This window comes from Lytechinus pictus, chromosome 18, assembly GCF_037042905.1.
Source record: "Lytechinus pictus isolate F3 Inbred chromosome 18, Lp3.0, whole genome shotgun sequence".
NCBI lineage: Eukaryota > Metazoa > Echinodermata > Echinoidea > Temnopleuroida > Toxopneustidae > Lytechinus > Lytechinus pictus.
The window spans coordinates 20,756,604-20,777,081 of NC_087262.1; the positions used below are offsets into that span (position 1 = coordinate 20,756,604).

At 37.0% G+C, this 20,478-nt stretch overlaps 1 protein-coding gene across 2 annotated transcripts in view; it reads left to right on the forward strand.

Moving 5' to 3' along the window:
* The window catches only part of LOC129281941 (protein transport protein Sec24A-like), a 55,372-nt gene that overhangs the window by 20,027 nt on the left and 14,867 nt on the right, over positions 1–20,478 (forward strand). The window contains exons 5-17 of one of the 2 annotated variants that reach the window (XM_064112925.1): positions 52–173; positions 4,215–4,375; positions 4,836–4,938; positions 5,534–5,660; positions 6,767–6,876; positions 7,516–7,747; positions 12,255–12,310; positions 12,729–12,830; positions 13,486–13,590; positions 14,161–14,284; positions 15,294–15,452; positions 15,941–16,114; positions 16,391–16,501. In XM_064112925.1, coding sequence (XP_063968995.1) covers positions 52–173; positions 4,215–4,375; positions 4,836–4,938; positions 5,534–5,660; positions 6,767–6,876; positions 7,516–7,747; positions 12,255–12,310; positions 12,729–12,830; positions 13,486–13,590; positions 14,161–14,284; positions 15,294–15,452; positions 15,941–16,114; positions 16,391–16,501 — 1,686 coding nt within the window. Of the gene's footprint in view, positions 1–51; positions 240–4,214; positions 4,376–4,835; positions 4,939–5,533; positions 5,661–6,766; positions 6,877–7,515; positions 7,748–12,254; positions 12,311–12,728; positions 12,831–13,485; positions 13,591–14,160; positions 14,285–15,293; positions 15,453–15,940; positions 16,115–16,390; positions 16,502–20,478 lie in introns of both variants that reach the window. The other variant, XM_064112924.1, reaches the window with a different exon arrangement.

Genomic DNA, 20,478 nt, shown 5'->3' on the forward strand with positions numbered 1-20,478 from the left:
ACCTCCCATTGTGTACCATCTTCATAATTTCTCAACCTGTTCTTTCTGCAGGAAAAAGGCAATATCCCCAACAGCCTGGCTACATGACCTCCGGTCCTCCCCAGACTGGCAGTGGTATGGCCCAACCTCCCACTAGCGCTGCACAGCAGCCTGGACCGTACCACTCTTCTCAGGTGGGTGGCAGTGGTCAGGGTGGGCCAGCTTCTCAGGTGCTGAATGATACAATGAAGAAGGAGTCTGTGAGTTGATGGAATGTTTGTGCATGGTCTTACCAGTGGTAGCATGTGATATTGCTGTGGATGTTTATATGATTTTAAGGACGTTCCACAGTTAAAATGAAGTCCATGTCATTTTCACCAAATTTTGCAGAGAGTTACTTTGGTATCTATGCATTATGAAAATGCAAACAATAATATAGATTCATGTGCTTATTTTTTTTCTACGGGTCTTTAAAGTCGCCGTAGTTGAATGATATGCAATCTTGCGCAATCAAGAGAATTTTGCCTCTCTTAGACCTCACGAATTCACCAAATGAGTTTAAATCATCTTTACATAGTGGATATCGCATCAAACTTCATCAAATTTTCAAGATATATAACAAAAGTGTATACCAAAGTAAAAGAAAGCCTTTTAATTGGTAAAACTATATCTATTTGGAGTCAGCAGCGCCCTCATTTGGCAAGAATGGTGCAAAAACTCGGAAAAAGCAAATCTTCAAAGACGTGAATCTACTCAAAAATTTAAAAAGTATTTTGTAAACTGCACTTTTTTCAAAATCCATGTCATTTTCATCAAATTCTGCTAATTTGTAGAGGAATGCATATCGAAGGTGTAGGGAAGTTAAAAATATGGGGTCCATGTGCTCGTTTTTTAACTATGAGTGTCCAAAATGATGCGAGTTGGCATGAAAATCGCCGAAAATGCGCCTAAAACGTGCAAAAGTCTAATAATATCGTCTAAAATGCAAATGGTTCCGTAGTTTTGCCCCCGAACATTCAAAATCCATGTCATTTTCATCATACTCTCTAGATTTGTAGAAGAATATATTCTGAAGACATTAAAATATTAAAAATATGGGGTCTATGTGCTCGTTTTTAAACTATCGGTGTCCCAAATGTTGCAAATTGGCTTGAAAATCGCCTAAATAGCGCCGAAAGCATGCAAAAGTCTCTTAATACCCTCTAAAATGCAGATGGTTCCATATTTCGCTCCCAAACATTCAAAATCCATGTCATTTTCATCATACTCTCTAAATTTGTAGAGGAATATATTCTAAACGCAATAAAATATTAAAAATATGGGGTCCATGTGCTCGTTTTTAAACTATCAGTGTCCAAAGTGTTGCAAGTTGGCTTGAAAATATTGAAATCCACCTAAAATGCGCCGAAAACGTGCAAAAGTCTATACCCTCTAAAATGCAGATGGTTCCATATTTCGCTCCCAAACATTCAAAATCCATGTCATTTTCATCATACTCTCTAAATTTGTAGAGGAATATATTCTAAAGGCATTAAAATATTAAAAATATGGGGTCCATGTGCTCGTTTTTAAACTATCAGTGTCCAAAGTGTTGCAAGTTGGCTTGAAAATATTGAAATCCACCTAAAATGCGCCGAAAACGTGCAAAAGTCTTTACCCTCTAAAATGCAAATGGTTCCTTAGTCCTGATCCCAAACATTCAAAATCCATGTCATTTTCATCATACTCCCTAGATTTGTAGAGGAATATATTCTGAAGAAGTTAAGATATTTAAACTATGGGGTCCATGTGCTCATTTTCAAATTATTAGTGTCCAAAGCATTGCGGGTTGGCTTGAAACAGCCCAAAATGCCCCGAAAACATGCAAAAGTCTGTTAATACCGTCTAAAATGCGAATGGTTACGTAGTCTTGCTCCCAAACATTGAAAATCCATGTCATTTTCATCATACTTTGCACATAGATACTTTAGCACCTGAATATTTCAAATATACAAAAATTTACATGGGTCCATGTGCTTGATTTTTTGCTATAGAGCTTCAAAGTTAACCCAAAATGGATGATGTTCTTAAGAATTGCGCATCCAAAAGAATTTGGCATTTTTAGACCTCACGAGATCGCAACAATGAGTTGAAAGCTCTATTAATCAGTCAAAATTAATCTATAAAGATTTCATCAAATTTTGCAATATGATTAATAATTGTATCCGTAAGATGGATAATTGATTTATATTGCTGTCAATTGTTTGCTCATTGAAGTCTAACAACACTCTCAGTTCTTAGAAATTGCGGGAAAGTTACTCAACCTCAAAAATTTTGAATTTCAATAACAAACTTGAGAAGTAAAAGAAATGCTGCACTTTAGTCAAAACCCATGTCATTTTCACCAAACTTTGCAAAGTTGTAGAGGAAGGTATACCTAAGAGGTGCAAACATTAAAAAATATGGGTTCATGTGCTTGTTTTCAAACTATCAGCACTCTTAATAGAGCAAATTTGCTTCTTAAAACACCCGAAAACGCGCCAAAAGCTTTGTATCTATGTGAGGAAAAATTCCGAACCACTTTTCCATTTATTCAAACTCGGGGTCATATTCATCATACTTTGCGACACTACAGAGAAACTATTTTGAAATTGTAGAGGAATAAAAAAAAATGGTCCATGGAATATTTCCAGTTTATTAGCTTCATAAAATAACACATCTGATCTGCAGTTAGTGCAGATAAGGAGAAAAATCAGCTCACATTACCTACAGCTGATTAATCACCAGATTAACCACCAACTATCAAAATACTCAGACTCTGATCCTAATCCACCTCACCAGAAACAAATGGGAAGGTTCATACATAAAAGTATCAACTTTAACCAAGTCTTATTACCCCTATTGTACCTGAGTTGCATGTATAAATAATTAAAGAAACAATGTGAACATTGTTTGACAATTATTCACTACTTATATTTCAGCTGGTGGTATTCTGAATTCTCACATATGCAATATCATGCAGCCTTCTTTCGATGGTTTTGTTTGTGGTGTTTTCATACTAATATGTAAAGTGTGTGTGTGTGTGGTGGAGTAGACTTTAAACAGACATTGATTGTAAGACAGTCTCTGAATTCTGGCCATGCCAATTCATATTAATGCTTATGGATAGAAGTGTTTGTTTTGTAGTGACCTGATGACTTTCTTTCTATCTACTGTACTCTGAATAATACTACAAAAATAAGTTGTCATAAGTTTTTGTTAAGGAATATTTTAAAATTTATTTCAAATAATGATTTAAGTATGGTTGATACAAAAGGGGAGGGGGGGGGGGTAAGACTAAAGTTGTGAATGTGTGAATGAAAAAAAAAACAGATGAATAGAAGGAAAATCAGTGACAGAATGTGAAACATTGGATACATTGTAATTAATGAAGTTATAATCCAACTCTTTGCCATGTAGTTCAATGCATGAAGTGATTTCCTGCACCTAATATTGTCATATTTGCCTTCATATACTAATTCAGTTTATCATTCTGCCTTGTCCCATGGTATAAATGTGTTGATGTGTATGCTTCCTCACTGACTAACCCTCTAGAAGATATCTGTGGAGTGTTCTTAGTGTTATTTGATTGATATTATCAGTTTCCTTGTTTTGATTAAGTATCATTCAGTTATATTTGTTGTGATTGCAAATATTGCAAAGCGTTTAGCAGTTTTTGTTATGTCTGATGTATGCATAGGTTATTTTTTTTTAAATTTATTTTCATTCTGTCATTCTTCTATTTCTGATGTTATTTTGTATGCAATACACTTTTGATAATAAAAAAATGCATTATTTGACTAAATGTTCTAGATAAATGGTTTAAGAATAAGTAAAGCTCTTAATTTTGTATAAGGCAAGATTATTTGAGATTCTTTTTTTTTTTTTTTCATTTTAATTTGTATGATATAAAAAGTAAATATCATACATTTGATTTAGAACTGATGAAAGGAACACATTTTTTGTATACTACTACAAATATTTGTATAAATAAATATGACTGCCCCATCATTGTCATTTTGATGTTTGGGTTTTTTGGACAGGGGGTGGCATTAAGGTGATGAATTTATTTTTTGTTGTCTTTTTGAAATAATTTTTCTTCATATGTTTTTAGCTTTCAGATAATTTGATCTACAAAACCTAAGTTTTGATTATTTTTAATTCACCTGTAATTTGCTTAAAGACTTTTCTGTATATGAATATACTTTTTTCAACAGACAACGATGAATGACATCAATGCTGGAATGAACAACATTCGTCTTCAAGAGACCAGACCAATAAACTTATTGCAGGAGAGGCACATTGTTCCACCAAAGGAATTCCAGCCTCCTAAACCAAAACTACATCCTGATTATCAGAGGATTCAAGTTAGCCCAGAGTAAGTCTGATAATGTTCAGGCACCTTACTAAAAGTCTGTTCTGCATCTTACATTGGAATTCCACTGTGAATGCACTAGCATCCTTCTCAGTGTCTGTGATGAAATGTGGAGATTATCAGTGATAAGATCCTTTTGTGATTTTGTCAATAGAATCAGCAAATGATTAAAAAAATTATTCTTCCAAAGGTAACATTTACAGCACACAGATAAGTTAGTATGGGGCTATACCCATATTGTCTGTTCAACAGTTTCAGCTCTGATTTGTTATATTTTCAGTATGAGGAATTTATAAGAGCAATCCTTTGCAGTGGACCATTTTTATATCTTCATAAATATGGAACAAACTTGATATGTCAATTTCCGTCTTTACTATAAATTTTGTCATTTAAGTGTTAACTTGATTTGTATTGAAATGAAATTGAAATATTATTTTCTGCGTTTACGGTATTTTATTTGCAGTGTTTTCCGGTCAACGTTGAATGCAATACCAGAATCTCAATCGCTGCTTCAGAAGTCTCGACTGCCTCTAGGTTTAATCATCCATCCGTTCAGAGATCTATCGGTAAGTACCCCATCACTGTATTCCATTGATAACATGATAATCTGGAAAGGCTGGCTTCAGATATCGCACCTGCTGCGAAACAAACCACCCCATTTACAGTATCCAACAGAAATGTGTGCACCCCCACTTACACACACTACAAAAAATCAACTTATCGGTGCAGTTGTCAGCCATAGTCTGAGAGAGAGATTTTGATCATGTGCTACATGTATTTCCATAGTGGTGGTATGAACAGCATGTTACAATGCTTCAGATAGACAATACATGTCTATGAATGTCAAACGCAAGGTACTGCAGATACGAGGACACTTCTTGTGATGTGGTGCGCAGTCTAGTCAAGTTGTTAAACTATGGGTTAATATTCATATACTTTATCTATGAGTAGCTATTATGCTATGAAATTAACCTGTTGTTAACAATATGGGATGAAGTGGATGCAAAATGGAATTAGAGTGCTTTTATATTTTTACAGAATATGATATGTAATGTTGATTGCTTAATTCTCTATTCTCTCTTTTAAAAAATCCCTGTTGTTAATTACTGAAAGATTTCACACCTATCAATTCCTGAATGCTCCTCTTTTTTTGTCTTATAGCATCTGCCTGTTATCCAATCAAGTGTAATAGTACGGTGTCGGTCGTGTCGGACGTACATCAATCCTTTTGTAGCCTTCATTGATCAGAGGAGATGGAGGTGTAACCTCTGCTTCAGAGTTAATGATTGTAAGTATCACCTAAACAAGAGATGCAAAAAAAATCACTTGTTTCTACCCGTATATCAGTTACCATCTAAATTCCCATAAAATATCGGCTAAAGCTAAGTTAACTGTTTTCCACAAAATATTTTTTTTTAATTGTGCAATTTAAGAAGAACACGGTATTCCAGAATCAATTTAAATGTAAATATATACATATGGTATATTGTAAATTACAAATACATGGAACATTTTGTAAGCAATATTGGTTCACAAATGGCTGAAATATGTAAAATAAAGTCATAAACATGTCTGGTACATGGGTTTTGGACAAATTCACTTATGTGAAAAACCAATGAGATTTCAGTGTCTGCAAATAAGTGGGAGATCCATGTGCACGTTATATGCGCAGAGATGCCAACCGTTACGGATTCGCCGTATTTGTTCCGATTTTATTCCTCCAATTACGGTATTACGGCAACAATAAAAAGGTTACGGAAAAAACAACTACAATACATGTGTATTGTGTATTGCTTTGCTGTGCATGTGTATATATGCGTGTATTGTGTATTGTGCATGTATATGCGTGTATTGTGTATACATGTATCGTGCATGCAGCGTGTGTGTGGCCAACGGTAAACCAACGGGAGTTTCTCTACTGAGATTTCTATTGCAAGCGCCTCCGCGCGCTGCTGCTGAATACACAGCAAAGTGCGGAGTGCAAGCCGCGGTTCATGCATGCACAATGTCAATGGCGATTGGGTGGTTGAGCGTATAAACGATGCTACTTCGCGGGATGTTCCTGAGAAACTCCCATTTGTTCCTGACAAATATGGTAAATATTCCTGACAACCATCCCTTTAGGTTGGCATCTCTGTATGCGAGCAGCTTTCAGCAGAAATCATCAGAGCATTTCATAGACTGTGACCATTGATTAATGAAATTTGATTATTTTATTAAAAAATCATATTACTTCGATGGAGTGTATAATGGATGTTTTCATGGAATGAAGACCATGTGATACTACTTTTAAACAGTTTTATACCTAGTATCTTATAGCTATGACCACTACCATTACTATCTTCAGCTCATTTGATAACTAAATAAATCAAATATGTCTTGTCTACTTTTCAGTACCAGAAGAGTTTACCTTTGACCCTGTAACCAAGACGTATGGAGACCCCCAACGGAGACCGGAGATCAAGTCCTCTACAATTGAATTCATTGCACCATCAGAGTACATGGTAGGTTTAAGTTATGAATTGATGTTCATGAGAACAAAGTTATTTGAATTATGTAAATATTTAATTCAAAGCGTTATTAATAAAGCTGCAGCAGACAATGCTTTCATGAGAAGTCTTTAACCTGAGGTTAATTGTAACCATGCCATCGTAGATCAAGATCTGGGTCCTGTTGCATAAAAGTTACAATTAAAGTAACTTTGACATCCAATGGTAACTACCATGGTAATGTTGATCAACAGCCAATCAAAATCAAGGATTTCAGGAAAGTTGCCATTGACATTCAGAGTTATCATAATGGTAACTTTTAATTAATGGGACCCAGGTGTATTTACGTAGACCTATCTTTATGAAATAAAAAAAATGTAAAGCCAAAAAGCAAATACACTTAAGATTGCCAACACAGATAGGCTGATGTGGGACAGTGTATTATTGCTTTGAAAAGACCAGACATGTGGCCGGAATGCCATGCTTATATCGTCTATACTACACATTTTTCATCTAAATCATCTTGCACACATTTGTTATACATACATGTACATATGCAACAACTTGGAAGCTTACTTTATGGATGTTGTTCAAACTTGTATAAATTAGTTTGTAACCCCAACTGGCATTTATTGTTAATTCTTTTTGAACCAGTTACGTCCGCCCCAGCCAGCTGTCTATCTCTTCCTGCTGGATGTGTCATTCAGTGCGGTAGAGTCTGGTTACCTCTCGGTGGTCTGTCAAACCATTCTTGATAACTTAGACAAGATGCCCGGTGATGCGAGGACAATGATCGGCTTCCTCACCTACGATAGCATGCTTCACTTCTACTCGTTGCCAGAGGGCGCCACACGGCCGCAGATGATGGTGGTTTCAGATGTTGATGGTGAGTTTTCCAGATCGCTGCTTTGGCAACATAACTTATGTTTTGAAAAAAATTATATTTAGGATTAGGAAAGTAAAAAAGGAATACCTTTGAACTTTGAAATTGTATTGTCTCCCTTTTTGTGTAACAAAGAGGCTACATGGGGGGGGGGTGGAAAGCTGCGAGTCTGAGAATATGTATAAATTATTATTTTAAGTTTGCAAAAAGTTACTTTATCAAAACTTCAGATATAATGTTTTTTACCTCTATGCACTTGGATATGGACATGACAGGAAACCCTCCAACTTTATTTCCACATATTTTAAATAATCCTACAATTATTTAAAACAACCCAGATATTCTAACTCGCTCTGGTTACATGAATAGTATGATATTAGGACAGCATCATATGTTGTTGTTATCATGTCTACCGTATTTGCCGGCGTAAAGGCCGCGGCGGCGTATAAGCCGCACCCCCGATTTTGCGAATCATCTTTGAAAAAAAAAAATACATGACAGAATTCCCGGCGAAGTCGGACAAAAAACTTGGTTGGAAAATTGTTCAACAATCGCCGTAGAATGGGAAATAATAAACACGCATTCTGTAATTCTTCTAACTTACTATTTCATCTTTCCCGGAGGTAAACAAGCGTGACGGAGATAGCGTGGCGGAGATAAACAAGCGCTGCGGAGGTAAACAAGCGTGACGGAGATAAACAAGCGCTGAGAAGGTAAACAAGCGCGGCGGATATATTTTTTGTTTTTCTTTTCTTACAAATAAAGTTGAATAAATACACGGGCGGTGTTTCAATGTTTTTTTTATTGAAGTCGGCGATGTCATATGAGAGAAATAAAGACTGAGAGAGAGGTAAAGACAAAGTGAAATAAAGATGAACACTGATTCTTTCTTGGAGGTTTGTGGTCTTGAAAAAGACCGTTTGTGGTCTTGAAAAAGACCGTTTGTTTATCAGGCTAAAAGCCATAAAAATCTTCCTCGTCTGAGCTGTCCTCAAACACTTGCCGGAGCTGCTCATCATCCATGTCTGGGTAGGCCAGATCCCCGTCGCTGTCGCCGTCTACTTCTGAGTCGTCGCCGACATCGTCTTCCCACAGAACGTCGTCCTCCGTTCCATCGAGAGAATTGGAGATGCAGCATTTGAGAAATGCCCGCCTGATGATCTCCGGATCAAGCTCCTGCCAGACCTTGTCGATCCACCCGCAGATGGTTGGAGGATCTACCTTCTTCACACGACCGCCCTTTGTGTACTCCTTCTCTCCGTCCATCATCCATGCCTCCCAGCATCGCCGCATGCCGACTTTGAAGGGCTTGTTGACCCCCACATCCAGAGGCTGTAGAAGCGAAGTCATTCCTCCTGGAATCATGACGAGATCAGTGTTGGTTTTCCTCAGCAACGCCTTGGTGGGGGCAGAGTTGTGGCACCTGAAGGCATCTAATACCAGCATGCTCCGACGATTGGTGAGCCCTCCGACACGACGACCCCAGACGACCTTCAGCCAATCCTCGGTGAGCTCTTGGTCCATCCACCCCTTCACCTGGGCCCTCACGATGACACCTTGCGGGTAGACGCCCTTGGGAATTGTCTTCCTCTTAAAAATGACGTATGGGGGCAACTTCCCACCGTCGGCGGTACAGCTCAGCATAACCGTGAATCGATCCTTCTCGTGCCCTGTTGTGGTGACGCTGACGGTCTTTACCCCTTTCGGCGCGATGGTGGAGCTGCTGGGCACATCGAACGTCAGGGGCGTCTGGTCTGCGTTGCCGATCCTATTGAGGGGATAATCGTATTCCTGTCGCTTCCTAATGACGAACTGCTGGAACCGCTGCGTCTTCTCTGCCGACTCCTCGGGTAGGCGTTGGGCGATGTGGGTCCTTCGTCGGATGGACAGGTTGTGCCGCTTCATGAAACGGTAGGCCCATGAGGTCCCAGCCATGAAGTCATGAACTCCTTGCTCGTTGGCAATCTTCCTAGCCTTCAAGCGCAGAGCCAATGTGGACACAGCATGACCCTCTGCCCTCTTCTCCTGCACCCAGCTGAAGACGGTCTCCTCTACCTCTGGCCACCTTGCTTTGCCGCTCCTCATCGCCCTCTTCTTACTCGGCATGGCCTTCAAGTTCTCCTTGCTGTTGCGCCATCGACGAACGTTCTTCTCATCTACGTCGTATTTCCTGCCTGCAGCCCTGTTGCCAAACTCCTCTGCATACCTGCAGACAGCGAGTTTGAATGAAGCGGTGTATGAACTTCTCATGGTGATCGAGGGTAGTAAGAGATGCTGAGCAGGAGTACCGGTAGCTGGAATCTGGAATGGATGGCGAAGATGTCGAGCTTGGTGAATGCACTGCAACAGATGATCGAGTTGATAACGGAGCTTGTTGTAATCACTGGAACTGATGGTACGAATGATGACAGGCCTTGATTTCACAACCATTTTATAGGCTTAAACTCACTCCGTGGTCATTAACGAGGTGCATGTAAGGCACTAATCCCTTTTTGTTTCTTTTGAGAGTGATTGGCTTTGCTATTGTCCTCTAATTGGTGTTCGATCGGCGCATTACGTAACACACTAATCTCTTTTTGTTTCTTTTGAGAGTGATTGGCTCTGCTATTGTCCTCTAATTGGTGTTCGATCGGCGCATTACGTAACGCACTAATCCCCTTTTGTTTGGTGGAACTGATGCGCTGTAGCTCCTATTGTGCACTAATTTATTTCTGACTGGTGTATTACGTAATGCTTAAGCGTACCCATTTATATTAAAATTTACTCCCGCCACCCTGTAACTGGTACGTGCATCATTGCCACTTGTTTATGCGCATTTAGTTTATAACACAAATTATTAATTCATGCACAAAGCAATTTCAAATGACATACCTTGTTATGTTCCCTCGGTCTCTTCCTGAGCGGGAAAATATTGAAGGCGGCATGATTTTTTTTAAATACTTACGCTATTTTTCCACCTGCAATAGAATATTAAATTGCATGCAAACATCGTGTCATAATTATCGCACGCAAATCGTGCATCATCATTTACTAAATTGTCAACATAAACATGCATGCTCTATCATCCTCGTCGTCATTATCATAATCCATAATGCCTAACAATTATAATCTAAATCACTCATCTCAATGTTGTAACTTATTAATTCTCATTTTCAAATAGCAATTCATTGACACAATCATATTTATATCATTATTATCACCATTATCATCACATAATTCATCCAAAAATATATATTGTATTCACAACCAACCATACTTAAGTCAGACTGAATTTAATCATTAGGCCTATATGTATTTAATAAATCATCACCACTACCGCCATTTCCCGCAGCAGACCACAGCACACATCGCAAGGTAGGTTTTTATTATTATTTATTGGCCGATGAGACTTGGAGATGCAAAACAAAAGAAAAGATCAAAAGGTAAATATTTTCATTTTATTTTCCATTACGATCGATGACGATGTAAAAATAAATTTTAAAAATGTAGAGCGAGGTGCTGCTAATCTTCCTGGCTCCTGCAATTAAGGGAGATAGAAAAGAAAACATGTTAAATCAATGTTCCACATAATTTCATAAATAAATAGTATTTTAAAAAATAGCCTGACAATGACATTCATTACAATTACATACGGTAGCTTTTTGTCAACAAAAGTCTACCAATACATGTATATCTTGTTAGCGTGAAATAATTTGATCGCCGCGAACAAGCTGCCTGCAATTGGCAATTACCCCGGCCCCGCGCCGGCCCGATAGCCATTGCAAACGTATTACACATGCCATTGCCGGTCCCAGACAGAGTCAGATCGCTGGCACGGTCTCTGAGCTCTGCTGCGTTTATGGAAACTAATTTAGACCTAAATAGAATTTAATTTGAAAAGTAAGTTATCACGTACCGGTACTGAAAATGTTTTCTTAGATAAGTCATGCTTTTTACTATTTCATCCTATAAACGCGCTGTTTTAACTACCAATACAATGAAAGCGTCACTGTAGTCCCATACGTACGCATACGTGTTGTTTTGACCACGTATTCAGCGTTCGCGGGACACGGCTTTTGACTATCGTCACGTATAAGCCGCACCCCGACTTTGCTTCATTTTCTCATAAAAAAATAGTGCGGCCTATACGCCGGCAAATACGGTATTCTGAATTCAAGATAAAGATGATGGTGACATACACCGGGTCCATTTTTCTATTCTGAATGCATGGCAGGTCCGTAGCTAACGTATAATATAATCACAGATATAACACATTCAAATACAGTCAAATGTTGAATCAAGTCATTTGAAATTAAAAAGATTGATATGTACAATCAGTTGGACACAAATAAACATAAATGTTATCTCAGTCATAAAAATGATTTGTTCATGCATTAACAATATTAAATGTAGCATTGGGCCGGATTTGTTTTCTTTCTTCATTCTGTAAAAAAATGAATTGATTTCTACTGGATTGCCACCTAATACTTGTCTCAACTCATATTTTTCATATATTTGTTCATTTTTACAGATATATTTCTGCCTTGTCCTAGTGATCTCTTAGTCAATATACAAGAATCTAAAGAGGTAAGAACTTTTCATAAAAATTGTTTCACTAAATAATCAGTAAATATGTTGATATAAACACCATATTGACAATGATGACAATGATAATGGTATTTTATTTCAAGGTCATTTTTCAGCATGTGCCGAATATTGACAATCATGACCATTATAATGGTATTTTATTTCAAGATCGTTTTTAATCATATTCTGAATTGTAAAAAAAAAAAATAAATAAATAAATACAGAAAAACTTAATGAAAAATAATATCACAAAAATACATACATGACAAAATATAAGACTAATAGAGGCTTATACAATTTATACCAGTGAAGAGTGTACTTTAGCTTATTTTTTTTCTGTTATTCATGTATGTTGTTGTAAAAGATCCATACTATTCAATATTTTCACAATTTGTATGTGTTTATTTATCATTTGTAGTTGGTATGTGAGTTGTTGAACCAGCTGCCGGCCATGTTCGTCGGTAACAAGAACACCCAGACAGCACTTGGACCAGCACTGCAGGCTGCACATAAACTCATGGTGAGTCATTTAAATTCCTCAAAATAGATTCATTTGATTGGTAGTGTTCTAATAATTATATTTTTGTCTTTTCCAGTCTGAGAAACCTAACAAAGTAACATACAAAATTGATTGCCCTTTTAAAACAAATAAAGGCAAATAAATTGTGCATGTGTGCGATCCTTCTGCACATTCTAAGCAGGGAGCTTCCTAAGAAATGTCTGGAGCATTCCTTAGATTGTGACAGCTGATGGGATCATTTGATTATTTTGCAAAATATCAGCAGATAATGTGAGCTGAATATTGATTGATGTCTTACATGGATATTTCATTGAATTTAGACCATAAAATACAAGTTCCACTCATTTGTATACCAATCATCCTTCAGCTTCCACTCTCATAACCTAATAGATTTCTATCCATTATTCACTAATTATCTATGGTTAATATTTAGAGTCCTAATGGAAGCCGAGTTACAATCTTCCAGTGTTTGAACTGATATTCTTCAGGGCTGGTTTTAAGCTTTCCATCCATTATTTATTGTATATCTATGGTCAATTTTCAGAGTCCTACTGGAGGTTGGTTGACAATATTCCAGTGTTTGAACTAATATTCTTCAGGGCTGGTTTTAAGCTTTCTATCCATTATTTATTGTATATCTATGTTTAATTTTTAGAATCCTACTGGAGGTCGAGTGACAATATTCCAGTGTACATTACCATCTGTTGGAGTAGGAGCACTCAAAGCCAGGGAAGACCCTAACCAAAGGGCAACGGCAAAGGTGAGACAGGCGTAATTCTGCAGGTCATGTATGAATATTAGATCACCTAGATCTGAGCGGATTTGGGGTCAAAGGTCATAGAGGTGGTTACATGCACTTACATGAAAAGTAAAGAATCATGTGAGAGAGCAACTCAATTTTGGCACATGTATTAGAGTGTGCATCATTGGATTGTATCTTAGGACGAAGGGTGCAGAGGTTATTTTAATTGTGAAATTGACTCTCTCTCTATAATTGAACATTTGCTTGATCAACGTCACACTTGGCCCATATATGGGAATGACAGTGATCTTATTTGATTTGGGGGGTCACAAATTCCTTTATAGTTACATCCACCCAGCCACCTGTCTGTCTGTTCCTTCTGGATACTCGCAAATTCCCTCATCCTAACTAAATAAAATTAACTCAAAACACAAACTTAAACTCAAATCCTTTTATTTAACCATATACTCATCCCTCTGTTTGATGCCCAAAGGCATATGAGATACTTTTATTGAAAGCATTTTTGTATTTGATATGTTCTGTGATTGTGATAGTAATTTCCCGTTTTCTTTATCCCATCTCTTTCAGAGTGTGCCCAATCTTGGTCCAGCTACAGACTTTTACAAGAAGATGGCTTTAGATTTCTCTGGTCAACAGATCGCTGCCGATATGTTCTTGCTAGGAGCTCAGTACATGGACATTGCTACCCTTGGTAAGCTTTGGAATTACCTAGTCCTCCTCACATTGCTGGTAGCTGCTTACCGGGGGCCAGTATTCTGAAAATTCTTGTATCTTGCTTTTATTGCCATAGTGATCAGAAGTGAGGTGCATTGTTGTTGGTGCACTTTTGTCTTGCATACTGGTTCATGTTCAAAATTCTGCATTTGTCAACCAATCACAAGAGAGCCTTCAAGTATTTACTGATATTTAAAATAATGAAGATAGAAATGGGAAAACTAATTATCAGAATACCAGCCTTGCTCTTAGTCAGTGCCTTTTATAACGAGTGGCCACCTTAGGGGGCAGCAGATAACTTCTTATGGCAATATTGTATCTATTCACAATTAATCCAGGCGAGTCATAATAATACTAATAGCTGGTGTTTTATATAGCGATTTTTGCCTGAGGATACAAAGCATGAAAGTTGTAAATGCTGTCTAAATTGTCTACACTGACAATTTGAGTAAAATCCTTGGGATTTGATTGGTTGAGAAGCACTGGAGGTTTTTTTTTAATTCCGTTTACTAGGTACATTCCACCATCTGTGCCTGGGACCTTCCTGTGATGAGATTACTTTGTGCTTCATATTAATAGGTGTAATTCTCACAATGTATCATGTCTTGGGTAGTTCTTGAAGTGAAGTAAGAATGGAAAAAAGTTGGGGTCAGGTGGGTGTTTCATAAAGCCGTTCGTAAAGTTACGCACAACTTTACGCACGACTGGAACATGTTCTTAGGTCATAAAATCAATCATACAGGGATATCATTTAGCACAAGAAAGGATCACCAGTCGTGCGTTAAGTCATTCGTATCTTACAAACAGCTTAATGAAACACCCACCAGATGTAGAAAACAGTTGATTATTTTGTGGAATTCCCTGATTGTCAATTCCAACAACTTTCATGACACTTTCATTTAAACGTGCATTTCTTCTTTCTCTTTTTGTAGTAATTCATTGTGATATCATATTTTTTAAAAGCCTCCTTATATTTTTCCTGCCAGCTGGTGTTGCTAAATTCTCTGGAGGAAGCTTTAGTTATTACCCAGCTTTCCACACAGTTCAGAACCCCATCCAGGCTGAGAGATTAGAATCAGATCTCAAGAGATACCTGACGAGAAAGATTGGATTTGAAGCAGTCATGAGGATACGATGCACCAAGGGTAAAATATTCTAACATTATTGTTGATATTTCATTTGATATTTTAATATTTTTGATTGATGATGATGAAGATGATGGTGATTGTAATGATTATGAAGGTGATGATGATGATAATGATGATGATGCTAGTGGTGGTGGCGCCACGGTGGTGGTGAGGATGATGGTGATGATGATGATGATGATGATGCTGATGGTGGTGGCGGTGGTGGTGATGGTGAGGATGATGGTGGTGATGATGATGATGATGGTGATGATGATGATGATGATGATGATGATGATGATGATGATGATGATGATGATGATGATGGTGATGATGATGATGATGATGATGGTGGTGGTGGTGGTGGTGGTGATGATTAAGATCATGATGATTATGGTAAAAAAAAAAAAAATTCACATGTTAGTTAATAAATAGGACTTTGTCTTCTAACAATGTAGTAATTTCAGATGAATAATGTCAATGATTTCTTTCTTCATATATTTCACCAGGGATGAGTATACACACGTTCCATGGGAACTTCTTTGTGAGGTCAACGGACCTGCTCTCATTGCCAAACATCAACCCCGATGCTGGCTTTGCCATGCAGGTATCCATAGAAGACAACCTAAACAGCTCATCATTAGCATGCTTTCAAGCTGCTCTACTCTATACAAGCAGTAAAGGTAAATATTTTCTTATGTGCACTGTGATTATGCATGTTGCTTAAAAAAAAAAAAAAAAAATCACAATATCTCTTATAAAAAATGAATAAGAACATAATAAATATAGAGTGTCAATCTAATTGAATTATGTTATTCATACTACATTATCCTTGCACACTCAGAGACTTCTTTTTAATACTGCTAACATAAAATGTAGAAATACTACAGTAATTTCTGTTTGTTTTATAGTATTTAGCGTCAAATTATAATGATTCCTCTTCTTCTGTCTATCTACAGGTGAGCGTCGTATCCGAGTGCATACCATGTGTTTACCTGTGACCAATCAGCTGACTGATCTGATGGTAGGAGCAGACGCACAGGCAATTTCATCTTTACTTGCTAGAATGGGTAAGAATCATTCGTTATCCCAATTACCGGTATTCTAATAAATAAACCCAGATTTAAAGATAAATGCCAGTTGTGGTAACGATTTAAAAATGAGTCCAATGAAATGACCACCCAAGTGTATTTATGTATGAATAGAAAATATGTGCTAAAGGATCCTGGAGGAAATTGTGTAGTTCCTGAGAAATAGCATGACCTTTAACCAAAATGACAGGTCTTTTCCCAAGTAATAATAATACACTGTTCAACATGTGCTTGTCTGTGTTAGATATCTTCAGTGTGATTGCTTTCAGCTTCAATTTCATGAGTTCACAAAGTTCAGCTTATGTAGCAGTAACAGAGCTAGATTTAGGATGTTAATGACAATTGACCATGGTTTTACAGACTTTCTCATGAAATCAGTGTCTACTGCAACTACTTTCATTAATCTATCTTTTATTCTTGATAAACCATGAATTTTATCTATGGATTGCTATTGTTGATCTTACTTAGGGAAAGCATCCATATTGTATTGGCAGCGTGCACCCCGCGAGCACACCCATGCTGCGGTAATTAGTGAACAGGATGTATCTCCCCGCTAGACGCAGCTAGCGGCGGCGCGCTGCTCAGATTAAAGCAGATTAACAGGAATCATCAATCCTAGGTTTTATCCTTGCAGCTTCTCGCCGCTTCTCGCAGCTTGCACTTGGCCAACTTGCAAGCGAATACTCGTACTCAAATGATGTGCTTCTTTCTATTTCCGTTGGTGAAATGTGCGCGACCGATGCAGCGATTTTTCTTGTCCGCCCGACACGAAATGGAGGTATTAAACTATGAAATATTGAGCTAAAAAGAGTCTTAGATTTTTAGCAAAATACTTCTTGTACGTTTCGAGGTGGAAAGATTCATATTGATACGAGTTATATATTATTTCCCTTGCGTAATAATTATCAATTTCTTCCAAAAAAGTACGACCATCACTTGTTCTTAATCCGACCCGACATGAAATAGGGCATAGTATCTTCTAGCAATGTAAAATTATCGCTTGCGTGTTTGTTTGGGTCCGTTTTGGCACGAAATGAAAGTATAAAAGAATGAAATATTGAGCTAACAAGTGTCTTAAAAACTTTTTAAAATATTTCTGGTACGTTTCAATGTGGAAAGATTCGTATTCATGCAATTAAACTTGCGAAATAATTATGTATTTCTTCGAACAATGTACGATAATCGCTTGTTCTTGAATTCGACCAGACATTTAATAAAACAAAATACATGGAATGTTAATAGATAACACGGGTCGTAGATTATTCTAAATATACTTTTAAATAGTTTTAAGGCGGAAAGAATCTAATTACCTTTCGTAATAATCTATGGTATTTTCCAACAATGTACGATTATTGTTTGTGTGTTTTTTTTCCGCTCTGGCACGAAATGAAGGTATAAAAGAACGAAATATTGAGCTAAAAGGTGTCTTAAATGGTTTTGAAAATATTTCTGGTACGTTTCGAGGTGGAAAGATCCGTATTCATAAAGTTAAACTTGCGAAATAATTGTGCATGTCTTTGAACGATGTCCAATGATCGCTTGTTCTTGAATTCGACCAGACATTTAAAAAAAAAAAATATGGAACATTGATAGACAACACGGGTCCTAGATTATTCTAAATATACTTTTAAAAAGTTTTAAGGCGGGAAGAATCTAATTACCTTTCGTAATAATTTATGGTATTTTCCAACAATGTACGATTATCGCATGTGTGTTTGTTTCCGCTCGGGCACGAAATGAAGGTATAAAAGAATGAAATGTTGAGCTAAAAGTGTCTTAAATGGTTTAGAAATATTTCTGGTACGTTTGTAGGTGGAAAGATTCGTATTCATATAATTAAACTTGCGAAATAATTACGTATTTCTTTGAACGATGTACGATAATCGCTTGCTCTTGAATTCGACCAGACATTTAATAAAACAAAATATATTGGAATATTGACAGATAACACGGGTCCTAGATTATTTAATGCGGAAATAAAATAACTATTCTATTCTTCGAACAATACGATGATAGCTTGTTCTTGAATCCGACCCGACATGAAATGAAGCAAAATATTTGGAATGTTAATAGATAAAACGGGTAGTAGATTTCCAAATAGTTATGAGGCGGAAAGCATCTGACTGCCTTTTGCAATAATCTACGGTATTTTCCAGCAATGTACGATTATAGCTTGTTTGTTTATTTCTGCTCCGACACGAAATGAAGGTGTAAATGTGCGAAATATTGAGCCATAAACTGTCTTATAAATTATCTAAAAAATACTTCTAGTACGTTTCAAAGTGGAAAGATTCATATATATCTAATTAACCCTGCTTAAAAATTAACTATTTCTTCCACCAATGTACGATAATCGCTTGTTCCTGTTTTAGAATGATATAATTTCACCTTGCCATTAATTTGATGGTTCAAATTACAAAATTTGTGATTTTATGCCATAATATTTTATGCAAAAGTATTCAAGTAATTTCATTTCATGTTTACATAATCATGGGATTATTTGGTCGCAGCAGGTGAGTATAATAGTGCTTCTTCGCAATTCATTATGACTGTTTTCATACTCGTACATGTATACACAATTAATCAATTTAATGAAAAACGCTCAAGCGCAATGAAAAGAGCAGGATCTTTCGCAGAATATTTATGTCCGCTACGCCCATGACCCTTCAATGATAATTAATCAATATAATCTAAGTCGGATACTTTCTTTGAAAAGAACTCGCCGCGCATTATATGGTGAAAGCAAAATGACGCTTTGATCTTTAATGACTTAAACAGCACCTTTGTTAGGTATTTCTTAATCAGTTAATCTTAAAAGGGGATAAGAAGGAACATCCTGTGGAGTCTCTACTTTTTTGCCCTCTTATAATATTTTAATGCTTTTAAAAGTCATCCAACACCAGAATCTTTTGAAAAATTGGTCGGCGATTTCATGTAAACGGGGGGGGGGGGGTCAAAACTTATTAGACCTATAAAATCCTGGGCACGTTGAAATCAACAAAGTATATATAGCTCTATGGTATAATTTTTAGGACGGTAATGTCAATAGGCATCCAAACAGAATACCTTGTTAGAAGGCGGGATTATTAGAACTTTGATTCTAACTTACCTTTTGTATCGGCGTGGGGATACAAAATCTATGCAAATTGTTAACATAATTAAAAGAAAAATAGACTTAAAAATCGGGGGGGGGGGGGTATAAAACCAAGTCCATACTCATGTGGGCACTTATTGGTGTAACTCCTAGATTTACCCGGGGCCACAATGCCTTGCCGCCTTTTTAGCTACTTTAAGAGATATGCCTCATTATATTGCTATATAACTAAGATCAAATTTCATTTGGCCTTTGTAAATGGCGCAAGCACGAGAACACGACACGAAGTGCGCTTGAATTTTCTATAAGGCAGATCCTTAACAATTTTGATAGTTTTGACAAGTAGAGAACGTTCGTAAATAATCAAATGAAATAAAGCTTCCATTTGTTGGGGGGGGGAGAGGGTGGGGGTGAGCAGGGAGGTACATGTATGACAATTTTGTGTCCTCTACGCTTAACTGACTTTTGGAAGGACGTGTTCCCCCCCCCCCCCCACCACATGTTTGATGTCCAACTACCCAAAACTTATAATGTCGGCTTGGTCGCTATTTTTAAAATCCCGTTCTTTAAATCTTCATGTTCTATTTTTCACATTTGTTTTTTTAACATCCTTTAATTCATTGCATTTGCTTTCTTTTCTCCGTTTTCACACTTTCTTTTGCTCTCGCGATTTTTCAAATTACATTGAAAAAATATAATTACCCGAAACACTTTTGAAATATAATGTTCGTCTGTTTATTGCGTGCTCATTGTTCATAGTTTCGTGTTGGGGTTTATTTTTGCACCACTTGGAATAACGTCAACCTGGTCAGGCTTCCTGCTTTCACTCCTGTTCAAAGAAATCTTGTAATAGTTATTTTTG